The following is a 13616-nucleotide window of genomic DNA, read 5'->3' on the forward strand; positions in this document are numbered from 1 at the left end:
TCAAATTTTCAAATGCATAACAGCATCATGAGTTTACAGATGTTTACATATAATAATATGTGCAAATGAGAAAAACAACCAAATACAATTGACATCTTCTTTCTGCTCCTAATGTAACTCAATTTGTCGGGCCTCAAATAAAAGGTGCTACAGTATCAAAATGATGATGAATTGTTCTTCAACATTGTCTTTTTGGATCTCAAATGCTCCTCTTCTCCTCTCCTTCGTTTCTTATTTTTCTGTTCAGACCTGTTTTGGACAAGATTGGACCCAAAAGAGTGAAGAAAAACTCACTTTTAATATTTTTTACCTCCCTAGCCACACCCTAGTCCCGAGAGTCTATGCCTAGAATTTGGGAGTTCAAGTTTGGGACTTGTGGAGAGTATTGGGGCAAGACTCAGAGGAGTACCTCAGGAGTCAATGGCAAGTGGACTCGGCTAGAGATAAACCTTGAGTGTTTGGAGAGTTTTGGAGGATACTCATAGAGTTCTCAAACTATGGGTAGGATAGAGGGAGAAATATTCTTCATTGGAGAATCCTCATTTGGGTTTGAGTTAATAGGGTAAGTAAATGTTCTTTCTACCTTCCTTTTTTCTTTTCCATCGTTATCCATGATTTTTGCCAAAATGTTTTTAATTGATTGTTAATTTTCAAGGATTCTTTGTGAAATCTCAAATGGGTCCTGATTGACCAGTTGGTGTTGACCAAATTTTTCAACCAATACTTTTATTCCCTCAAGGTCTATTGGTGTTTGGAGGCTTTTTGCAATTAATCTTCTGTGTGGCCCCCCTTTTTCTGACCATGCAGAAGAAGTTATTAATTTTCGTATCACTGATTTGGTTATCTGATTGTATTCCTAATTACACCTAGAATAAAGAACAAGTGCTTAGCAACGGTGCCAAAAAGTGATGAGGTGTTGTTAAACTTTGTATTTAATAAATTGTTATTTTGTCAATTCGGGTGGTGTCCAATGGTTAAATGCAATAGGCAATCAAATATCTCATTCTAGTGATTGCTTCAAGCTACAGAATAGAGAGAATGGTTATACAAAATCTAAACTATGGAAACATTTGAAATCTAAACTAGCAAATTGTTCAAAATTTAAACAATGGAAAACACTCAAAAGTTTTACAGTATTGAAACAAAGTTTTCAAGTATTTGATTGTTTTGAGAAAGAAAATCTACACCTCTAAACTCTTCAAGACATCTTCAGAAATAACCTTGCCCACCACCTTGTCTTTAGGGAGGTTTCTAGTTCTATTTTGATTGGCAACTATCATCCACCCACCCACCCCTAAGTCCGGGGGTTTTCAACTTTCCCCCGGGCTATGGAACCCCCTACTATTTGAAGGGCTCCCACCCGCCCCCAAATAAAATAGCCGTGTTGGGAGGTTTCTTCGAAACATTGCGGTTTGTTGTTGTTCCGTCGATCGTAACACAAGCACTTTTAAGTTTTTGATCAGTTTTATACAGAATCAGATAAAAATTCCCACGTAATAAATCCTTGAGCTCTTTGAAGTAAGACACAATAACCTTTTTCATCCTTACTAACGTAGTTAGATAACTCTTTCCAACATACCGGTGCATGGTCAGACATTTAGACATGTGCTAAAGAAATCTTTTATGTGCTACTTATATTATGCACATTGGAATAGACCTCAATTTGTTTAATCCCTGAATCTAAAAATTTAGCATTTAGTTGCCCATCAAATGATTTTATTTCAATTTTAATCCCAATATGTGTGGTTACCTCTGAGATATTTAGTAAAAATATCCTTTTCTTCTAGGTCGATGCCCAACAACGTGTCCTATTGCCCGAATCCATTAGTGTAATCCTGAACACTTTACCCACTACCTTGTCTGTTTTAAAAATTACTAAATTTTCTAATAGATGTTTTAAATTTTAATCACCACAAAACAAATACGGAGAGTAGATACAACTGAATCCTGATAACTGCTCCAATGGCTCACTGTCAAAACTCCAAACAACTTCAACAACTGAATTCTAATATTGGTTACAACAGCACTCACACAAATCTCTGATGATCCAACCCAATCTCTTCATGCATTTATATAGATGCTGGAATGCCTCCTTTGTGCAATAGTAGGACCTAGAAGCAAAATTAGAATGAGAAAAGTCAGACTGTTTGTTTCAAATTCCAGGCCATGTATCAGGAAGATATTGCCAGTTCATGCAAGCAACAGTTCTGTTTTTTCTAAGGCAGTTACGGAACAACTAATTAATGGGAACTAGCAGTTTCGTAATTGCCTCTTGTATGACAGACAGGTTCATTCTATGAACAATTTGAGTGTTCTCTGTAGCATAATTAGACATGATATCAAACCTCCAGGCATGTTGGGTGTGAGCATGCCGATCTTGCTTTAGAGTTGTTCCCTTGGACATATGTAGATTGAAGACCACACCCAGCCAATGAGAGTGCCATGATAGTTATTATAATGAAACCATCCCTCAATGGAACCAACGGTTCTGTAATTGCCTCCAGGAACTGGTGGTTTCATTCTGTGAACAAAACCTGTTCTTTTCTATTGCTGATATTTTCTTGGAAGTCTCATATGAAGTTTTTGCATTTCCAGATTCCTTATGAAATTAGCTGCATCATCCATGATAAGTTGAATTACATATTGTGGTTCAACTTTGGTCACTATCTCATCAAACAAGAAGAAAGTTGTGTTGGTCAATTTCATTCTATGAGATACATCCGTAGATTAAAGAAAAACCATGCCATTCTTGGATGATGGAAGGAAGTTAATCAATAGACATTATTTATATTTGTCCTTTCATTTGACATTATAGTGCACCTTGCCTTTACTCATCCCTTTGTGACGTTTATAAGCAAATACTTTACTAGTATCTCACACTACATCTTTCAATGTATCAACTCTAAGGCACTTGTATGACAAGGATTTGAAGTTAGGAGCTGCAATATCAATTTTTTATTTTTGCTTTCCAATAGGGAGATTGTGCAACATTGAATGGGATGCTAGAACAATACCAAAAATAGTCTATTTCTTTTCTAGCTTGCAAATGAACACTCTTTCATTTCACGCTCTTTGAACATGAATAGACTTTGAGTGTGGTATGGGGTGAAAAAAAATCATTCACAAGACAATTAGGTTTCTTGAAAGAACCAGACAATTTAGATATAACACAAGTTTTTGTGAGAAAATTCCTCATTTAAAAGTTCTGCACCAACTTTGATGCCATTAGATGGCCTTGTGGATAATTCAATAGTATTCTTTGACTTTTTAACTTTGCTTTCTATAAAGCCTTGAGACTAGAGTTGAAAAAATCGGACTTGGCAATGACTCAGCTGACCCAAAAATTTTAAAAACTTGGGACTCGCCAAAAAACTCGTGTGAAAAAACTGGCAATAACTCGGCAAATTTATCGAACATCTGAAAACATATAGATCATAAATATATATTATAATTAAAATTAATATATATTAAAAATTTCATATACATGTTATACATTAATAAAAAAATTTCATATACATGTTATACATTAATAAAAAATAAGGATATTTATATTTTAAAAATATTATAATATATAAAATACAACTTTTTAATTTGTAATTTTTTAAATTTTATATAATTTTTAATTTGTAATCATATTTTATAATTGTTAATATATAATTTAATAAATCATAATCGTGAAACAAATTCCACATAATTGTAATAGTAATATATTGCAAATTTTTAATCATAAAAATTATATTTTGTAAATTTATCCTACCAATCGTTTAAACAAATTCATCCTAATTATAAAATACATTGTGAAGGGTCTGCCTTTGAGCTCTTTTCTAATTCGTGAATCAAATTCATCATTTTATTCATGAAACAAATTTTTGCAAATATGAATATACTATACAGACATGACCTTCTGTCGATCCATTTTCCACCTAGTATCTCCCATCACAGCATAAATCGCTAAAATAGGTGTATAAATTTTAGGGTTTAGAAATGTAATTGTAAAATCTCCTCCATCGTGATTGGGAAAGGGTCTAAAATGAGTAATGCAATTTAGGTTTTGCAAGTTAAAGTTTTTGTTTGTTTGTTTTTACAGCGGATTTTTCACCCAAAACCCTGTGATTTTTAGCAGGGTTTTGCTGTTATACTCGCTGCAAGTTAGGGCAAAACTCGTCCGTGAGTTTTGCAGCAAGTGACTCGCGGCCAAATAGGGCTCGCGAGTCTGCTAAAAAATCGCAGAGTTTTTTAACTATGCTTGAGACGGTAAGGCTTGGTAGAGTGCACCATCAAAACTATTTTCCACAAGCCTTCTATTATGCCCTAGCAATTATATCAAATGTCATTTGAAACGGTCAGTTTTCCTATCCTTTTCATTCCCAGGAAAATTGTATATACTATTTTAGGCTTTGTAAATTGGGCACAAATTTGCATAGGCCTGCACAAATTCTGAAATCAAACCCTAAACTAAAAAAAATGGGCCACTATTGGTTCATGTTTAACTGGAAAATTTAAAGTTTAAATAAAGATACAAACTTCAAATCCTAATAGTTAGGGTTTAATTGTAATGCAAAGTTTAATGTTTGTCTTATTGCCAAACATACACACTAACTATTAGGGTTCAAATTGGAACATTCAAGCTTTAAATTTTAAGTTCTAGAACCTAGCAAAGCGATAAGTTCAAACTTGGAATAAGCCCTAATGAACCTTTTGCGTGGCAACTTAAAGGTCAAAATAAATGTGGGAAACTAGAAACAATGACCCTTGAGGTGTGCTCTATTTTTTTATGATGACAATACCATGATCATCTATTCACCTGTGCTTTGAAATAGTTTGATTCCAGACTGAAAAGTTGGAAAAATAAGGTGTAAATGAAAAAGCCAAGCTTTAGAGGTGAAGGTGGTTTGGTCTTTTCAAAGACCCCCAAAAAAGCACTGGTTATGTAACTATACATAATCACTAATATATAGATTGTAAAGGCCTCCATATTATTAAAATATTAAATTACATAAATACACCAAATTACACACATACTCAAGCATAAATTAAGGCAATTTGCTCAAATATATAAGAATAGAGACATGATTATAGATTTCGACATAATGTCTAAGTACATAAGCCCCAAGATTAGGCAAAACCTAAGGAAAGTATTTCTTTTACCAAAGACCATAAGGTCGAATACAATGAATACATAAGGTATGTAGCTGATGATAATCCTTACAGGAACTCTCGACATCTATCTCCCTCAAGCATAATCTAATGATATCATGATGTGGAAGAGAGTGTGAAGCATAATGATTCAATTAGCAAGCATATACAAAGAGATCAAATAAGCTTTGGCCAAAACACCTCTTTGGGCCGACTATCAGCAAATAAGTTAGAGCAGAGACTTACCCTTTGGAAAATTACTCTTCTCTTTTCAACATATTGGAGACACACAAATGATACACATTGAAAGCACACCAATGCATATAAAAGCTTGCAAAAGCATACAATAGTACATAAGCACATACAAGTGCATCATTCTATGCATATCCACACAGATTCTTAACAAGAATTGAATTCTACTTCACGCAGCTATTCTAAGAGACAAACATATCCACTATTTATCTTAAATGCAAAGTAAAAATATAGTGATGATATCATGATCCATGATCTATTCTGTACAAATAAATATGAGTCACTATCATGTAATTATTAAAGACTATCAACTTTACTAAATCCATCTATGTATGAAGTAATGATATCTAAATATATATAGAAAGTCGTCACTCATCATAATATCAAGTATCATCAATTTAATGGTGCATAAGAGTAACTTATTATATTGGTAACATAAAGATCATCAAATTGCCAGGTGCATATTATAAAATGCTATTTGACTTTATTTTATGATCAACATATACTCCAATATTTTCCCTTACTACAAAATACTTTAACTAGGAGAGTCCTATTATGATGTTATTCAAAGGATATATGCCATTAAGGATAGTTTATTCTTGTCATTAAGTTTGCATCTATATAATGCCAAATAACTAAACTCTTTAAGATAAGAACATAGATTATCCTTCAGGATGTTATTCTATCTCAACATTGGTTTGAGGACGATGAAAATGGATAGAAATTTATTGAAGTACTAGCTAAAGACCTTATCACTTGTTCTTATGTTCAGTAGAAGAAACTTCGTATTTCTTGACAATACATTGAATTTATAACCTTTAATTCAAAGAGCTTTAATCATCATTATTTTAAAGTTGAAAAGTCAAACAAACCTATGATTCTAATTCCTTGAAAAATAAATACAGAGTCTCATTGAGTAAATTTCCTAATCTATTCTACAATTTCATGTAATGAATAATAATCATTTCCTCTATTTTTCGTATTCACCTAAACAATCATGACATCATTCCTTTTAACTTCTACCAGACTCAAAATATTTATAAAGGATATCTTGAAGTCAACACTAATCTTAATGTAATAAGACTACTATAAGCAAATAGGTTTAGAGATAACCCTTCAATTTAATAGTTTCAAGGTAATTTAAAGTTTCAACTTGCCTGACCTAGAGAAATATGATCCTAGTTGTATAAGTCAAGAATTTTATCCTAGTATTGAACCTTATCTGAAATCACCAATACGCAAAAAGGTTATATCTACAATGTTCATGGTGAACCAAGGTTAATGTGTTACTTAGTTCACAAGGTCTTATGCATATGAATCTGTGAACTATTTAATGTGCCTAAAAGAATATATACTAGAGATCTAAACATAATAATATCCATTACCCAGTCGTTAAAATAAATATTCTCAAGAAATTTCATGTAAATTGCTACACAACCCCAATATGTTGATGTGTTCAAATTCCCACTATTTAACTCCAACTCAGTAATAATATCCTAAAGATCTCATATCTATGTTATAAAAAAAACATGTACTATTGAAGAAGCCAATTCAAAATGCCCTGTTAGGGGATATTCTAGGCAATAATACTTATTTGTGATATTCGAGGCAGTAATATTATTGACAAAATGCCTTACAATACCAATCTATACATTACATAGAGAATGGATGTGTTGTGAAGGATTTAGAAACTCTCATGCAATTGCAAAAGGCAGTTGTAAAGCTGAAAACTACTATATTTACTAGCAGTTGTAAAGAGATAACCAAGATAGCACGGATTGGAAAAAGAAAATGGGTATTGACTTTTGGTTAATAGCAGACAGCTACCTATCTGAGTATTACATTTGATAAATATGTTACTGAGCCTCTTGTCGCTACGTTATTAGGTGAGGGAATAGCCAAGGCTAGGATGCATTGAGCATTTGATGAGGGTTACTGGGTATCTGACCGCTTTCTTACTAATTTGCCTAGCACCTCCATGGACCTAAGGCCATGATGCATTAAGCCTTTCATGACAGGCATGCTCATCTAGACTACCTATTTGGCACGGAGAAGTTTCAATGTGTGAAAGGATCTTGTATGTCCAAATTTCATGTAAAAGACAATATTGCATATTATGATGCAACAATGGAGATATATAGGAAACAGTCAAGATTTAGAGACTTGTCAAAGAAGAGTAACTATGATGTATAGACGCAGCCTGGTGACAAATAAATCTAATCCATTCTGTCCACAAGAGGGAATAGACTAATATTTTTCATAAGATCAGCTGTAATATTAAATCTTGATCTCAAAAGATTAAAAACTTCAGATCCTTGACAAATGCAAAACCATGCAAAGTGCTAAACTGATTTCTTCGAAACAACTGTATTCTAAAAATTTCAAATTTAAAACTGGTGTAGTAAATTGGGCTTGACTTATGCTTGATGCTGCTCTTTTGGGTTCATACCCTTTTGACAATGTTCACAGTTACCTGCTATGGTTGAGCTTGTACTCCATTTTTGTGTCCAGAACCTATGCCTTCTTTCCAATGCTTCCCATGTGAGCTTCTTCCTTTTCATGATGGCCTGCTCCTTCTTGAAAGTATGCCCTTTAAGTTACTCCCCTCTTGTGTTATTAAAAAGAAGAGGTGTCTTAAATGTATACCTCATTCATATCATGTTTTCCACTTTCGGCTCAAATCATGCCCACCTTTCATGTCTGCAGCAAGCAGTTAATTCTGAATTCCGTTGCTGCACTGCATGCCAATGCATGATCTACCCATCTTCCGATATTATAGAGGTGAATTTAATTCATTCCATACTCCATTGTGGTGCATTCAATGCTCACTGGTGCAGTCCACACACACTATCCTCATGCATATGACATCAGCCTAAAGAATAATTGAATCTCATAGCAAACTGCCTAAAGAATAATTGAATCTCATAGCAAACTTATGCCTCTTCCACTATTAATTTCCTAATGCGTATCTCCCAGTGCTGGGCATGACAATCCCCTTGTAACTCTTTAGTTAGGTTCATTCAATGCATATCTGGAGCCATTATGTAAGGAGTAATCAATAGTTTTTATATGACCTAATATTTGGAAAGTATTTAAATTTAGACAAAATAAACAATAATAATAATTGATCATATAAAGGGATAGCACAATTTTGAGATAATTTTGCTCGTTTTAGGAAATAATTTTTTTTTTTATTATTTTCTATAAACTACTACATGCACCCATTTGTTTCTAAATTGAATTTTAAGGAAATATTCTTAATTAGAGGGTAAAATTTAGGGTAATGACATAGATCCAGACAGTAGTGAACATACTCAGTTCTGTTTACATAAAAATAACATGTTCACTTGTAATGCCCCTTTTTGTAAAATGCCCTAGTTTACCATAGATTACAATTCTTAGCTATTAAAGGTGGGTTAGTGAGGGAATACCATCATCTCTTTAATAGAAAAAGCCTACAAACAAGTTAGGAAATTAACCTACAAATTATATAATAATTACAAAAAACTAACTATGATGATACATAAAATAAAGAATGACTGGTTATGATCCATAAAGTAAAGAAAGACTAACTGTGATTCATAAAGTAAAGTAGAGGTCAGAATCATAGATCATAACTAAAAGAATCCCAATCATAGCAAGCTAGGATGGGTAACTTGATAGGGTGTCTTATCAACCGTTCTCCCTCAATCAAGCCACCTTCTCCTACTCACATGATCCCATCTATCACCATGGTGGAGAGGACAAGTATTTCCTCAATAGGGTATCCTAAGTCTAACCCTCCCAAGCCCAAAAGCAGAGCACCTTTTCCCCCCTTTGGCCTCATGTGGACCCTGCGATACATATGAGGTGGCGTGCTTAGAGGTGATCCCACCACCGTTCTCCCTATTGCAATCCTTCATGTCCCAACCATGGCTGATTACAATAATCAAACAGAATATATATATATATATATATATATATATATATATATATATATATATATATATATATATATCACATATCCCATGTATAATAGCCATAAACAATCACATAGCATCAATCGGAAATGAGCAGATTGGAGATAACATGCAGTATGCTATATTGAATAATCATAACAGCGATCCGCTATCAATAGTAGTAGGCAGAAAGTATTATCAGATATATGCACAAAAACCTCATACCAGAGTATCGCTTTGTCTTAATGATAATTGCAAATTCGATCTTTCCTTCTATGCTCTCTTCTTCAAGGACTATTTGATGCTTTTCACCCGCCCCCATTCGATGCTCTTCTCAGAATACGCATCCACCTTCAAATAGGATGTGAGGAGATATGCGGTGAAAGGAGATATCTCTTTACACGACCCCTGCCCACAACTCCTCATTCGTACCTCGTTGACTTAACTAATATTAATGACTACTGATCCTTTTATATCTCATGTTTGAGGGAGTCACTACTTTTCATCCCATGTCTTTTGACCATTCATTAACTTAATTAAATTTTAATTATATTCTTTTAATTTTAATTTTAATTTAATTTTTATTCTTGTGAATTTTATTATTATTATTATTAGCCATTAAATTCTATTTCAAAGTGGGGACTTTACATCACTACTGCTTACATCCATAAGTTATCTCTCACAACCAGCAGTACTGCTTTGATGAGAAATATCCAAGATTATTCGATACATATTCTGTTCTGTTTTGTCATAATGTGCCTTTGGTATTGATCATCTAAGTTGGATTTAAATTTTTAGTGCCTAAATATAATTTTAATAAAGTCTCAAAACAATGCACTCTTGAATTTATCTCTCTATAGATGTTTCATACGCAATGGTGGGTTGATTTGAGAATGGAATATTTTGTTGGAGTTTCAATTCGTTGGATCTTAAAGAACTGTTAGAATAGATAACGTGTAGAAAAATAAATAAATGTGGTAAAATAAAGAAAACCAAACCACAGGGTAAGAGCAGATCTTTGGTGCTAGGAAAACTTTTTGAAGACCAACTCATAAAAGTGGTTCAATAATAATATACTAGTAAAATGCTTGTTGAACACTTGCTACAAAGGTTCTCTGAAACTATTTGTACTCTCACAAGGCTTATCATCAATTGGTGTGCTTTCTGCACAGATTCAGTTAATATTAATTGTGGGCCATTGGATTTTACAGACTTTACATTTAATCTAAGCCTCTGTAATTTGTTACAAACCCTTACACTTTATTAAAATGGCCCAAAGAACAAGTTTCACCCACAATAAACATTTCTCTTTCAATAGAAACGGATGCAGGGAAGATGATTGAACTGAAGTTTAACAGCTGGACAATGGTATAGGTTAAGACTTAAGAGTGCTATTATTTGTTATTTTGATTCATTGTTAGTCTTCTGTGTTTTAATAGTTAAAACAAACAAGAGTAAAAAAGATGTTAATGATTTCTATTTTCTTCATTTAGTTATCATTCAAATAGGAAATTTTTGAAATGCATTTTTTATTTTCTAAATTCACAAATGCGTGTAACTAAATTTTCTGCTTAATTAATTTGTTTAAAATGGATTCTTTTTTATTTTTTCTAAACCTGGAATAATTGGATCTGATGCACAGGCAAGTACAGAACGCTATAATAATCGAGGTGCATACATTGTACTGGAGCCACCTGATTTTGCTACTCCAACTTTTCACACGTTTGAAGCTGTAATGCCCAGGCCAAAGGTTTGTTTCCAACCACTACTTTTTGGTGCAAATTATCACTTCAGCATACCAATTGAGTTTTTCTGGAGTTCTAAGCTAATATTTTGTTTATTGACACATGGTTTTTTTACCGGTCAGTAGCATCTCAAATTGGAATGTTTATCTCATAGTGGTTGGACCTTTTGTGTTATTAATAGTGAACAACTCCTTAAACAGCAATCTTGAGCCACCTTTTCTTGATTTTCCTGATGGAGGCCTAGTTACCTCTGAGTGGGAAGAGTTGATGAATGTTTCCTATGTATTTTAGTTCTCATAGGTTTGTTTCATGGGGACCCATTTGAAAGTCCCTAATTTGAGAAAAAGGAGCTTCTCACTGGCATATTTTATTTAGCTGTACAGTGGGAAGCATCTTATTGAGTTTATGATGGACTATCCTGCTTGTCAATTGTTGGAAACTACCACCACAACAGTTAGTGCATAAGAAAATGTTGGTACTTGGTGCTTTCACTAAGAGCTAGATCCCATCTCTTTGAAATTTGGTCCCCAAAGATAAATTCTGAAATGTAATTTTCAGAGGCACGGTGAAAAATGCATGTTGCATTTGTGTCACTGATACGATGGAAGATGCAAAATCTTTTTTAATTTTATTTAATCAGTCTGTTTAGTTTATTCTAATTGAAGTTTGGATTTGTGATTATTTATGCATTCATGGAAAATAGTGTCTTACGTTTGACTTTGTTGATCTGTCCAGGTTAATGCTTATTATGATTATGAGAATGCTATTGATTCAGATGAAGAGCTGGATTTGGGTTCGATTTCAGCATAATGGGATATTTGGATTCTTGTGTTTGTAGTACACTTTTGTCTGAATCAATGTATTTTATTAGATAGCTAGTGTAAATGCTTTTCAAGTCTGCTGTTTCTAGCAGATTGTATCATTTATTTATCAGATTTTTGTTGTAAGGTTGCACTATACACGAAGAAAAATAACAGTAAAGTATTTGTCAATATCTTCAAAGAAGATATTGTCTGATCAAACAAAAGGTTGCAACAGCTAGTATCAATTTTTTGGGGTTTAAGTTTATTTATTAATCAAGGCTGATGTCAGCAAGTTGTCAGTATCACATTTTGGCAATCTGCTAAAATATAGCCATTGATGGAGGATAACCTTTATATTTTCTTCTTTAGTAAATATTTATCATAATCAAGATTTTCCTCTTACCCAGAGACTGTCAAACAGGATTAAGTGCTCCGTAATGAGGAATATATGCATGTGAGATCTTGAATACTTACCTCTTAGGAATTATTTTATAATTGGAGTCTCCTTTCTAAATCTCCAATGCTATTACACTTTGTAAATATGTTGCTCTTATATTTTACGTTGCCTGGCTATTTTGTTTGGCAAGTTTAAGAAAGTAAAGGAATTCATCTTTTAAGTTATTTTCAAATGTGACAATCTGTATCGTCAAACATTAGCCTGCAATTTTAAAAGCGAGAAATCCTTAACGTGTTACTGGTAAAACATGATGTTAATTCATTAATGATATATTTTGCAACGCAATCATGCTAAGGATTTTGTACACTTTCACCCCATGCAACGCCTAAACCAAATTCTTTTCAGGGTTTTGCATGTGTAATATGAATGCAATTCCCAAATACAATCATGGACAACACTGACCAAAACGCAAGCAATATATTTTTCCTAATTAAATGTATTCAAAACCATAATGCAACAAATATCCACACACTCCTTCATTTCACAGCGTGTGGAAGAGATGTATTGGCAAGCACAGATGAAAGAGACGAGGTGTGGCATCTCAATGATTTGCATTTGCATGCAGCACACTACACATTGTGGAAGGAATGACTAGGAGAAAAAAGGACCTAGAGTGAAACCCTGAGGGTAAACCACTCTGCAAAGGTCTCAAAGGAGTAAAGAGGAACATACTCATAGCAAAGCCATAAAACAATATTAGCATCATTTAAGTGTATACCTATCTTTAGAGGATATACGTAAAGTATGCCGAAAGATATCATATTTGTTCATTGTTCCACCTAAAAAATAATAATATTATTATATTATAATTGACATTAAATCATTATTATATTATGATATTATAACTAAAATTAAATTATTACTAGTATATCTATATTTAAAAAATATAGGTAAATTATGCCAAGAGATATCTTATACTAGAAAGGAATCTGACGATTAGAACAATATTAGTAGTATACAAGAGTTTCAAAAATATGGATAATAATAGAGTTGCTCAAGTATGTACCAGCATTATCTAAGATGACAACATGAATCTGGAATTTAGAATCGTTAGATACACACAATGCCAAGCCGTGTCTTCCACTAACCTCTCAACGCTACTTGATTTTATTGATTGTTCCCTTTTAAATATTATGACACTCTTCCACTATCATTTGAATGTAACGGTTTCATATAGTTGGAGACAAGTGGTGAGGGTTCTATTTTATTTGGAGTAATAAAATAACACCTCCACAAAAACCAAAAGAAGACATATTTCATGCATTTATTTGTCATTTGCATGTCA

General features: G+C 33.2%; 1 protein-coding gene across 3 annotated transcripts in view; it reads left to right on the forward strand.

The window, feature by feature from the left end:
- The window catches only part of LOC131071072 (serine/threonine-protein phosphatase 7), a 54826-nt gene extending 42550 nt beyond the window's left edge, over positions 1 to 12276 (forward strand). For 2 of the 3 annotated variants that reach the window (XM_058006773.2, XM_058006772.2), the window contains 2 exons: positions 10969 to 11076; positions 11807 to 12276. In XM_058006773.2, coding sequence (XP_057862756.1) covers positions 10969 to 11076; positions 11807 to 11881 — 183 coding nt within the window. In that variant the 3' untranslated portion in view covers positions 11882 to 12276. Of the gene's footprint in view, positions 1 to 10968; positions 11077 to 11806 lie in introns of those variants that run through there. The other variant, XR_009112461.2, reaches the window with a different exon arrangement.
- The last annotated feature ends 1340 nt before the right edge of the window (positions 12277 to 13616 follow it).

This window comes from Cryptomeria japonica, chromosome 4, assembly GCF_030272615.1.
Source record: "Cryptomeria japonica chromosome 4, Sugi_1.0, whole genome shotgun sequence".
In the NCBI taxonomy this organism is placed as follows: Eukaryota; Viridiplantae; Streptophyta; class Pinopsida; order Cupressales; family Cupressaceae; genus Cryptomeria; species Cryptomeria japonica.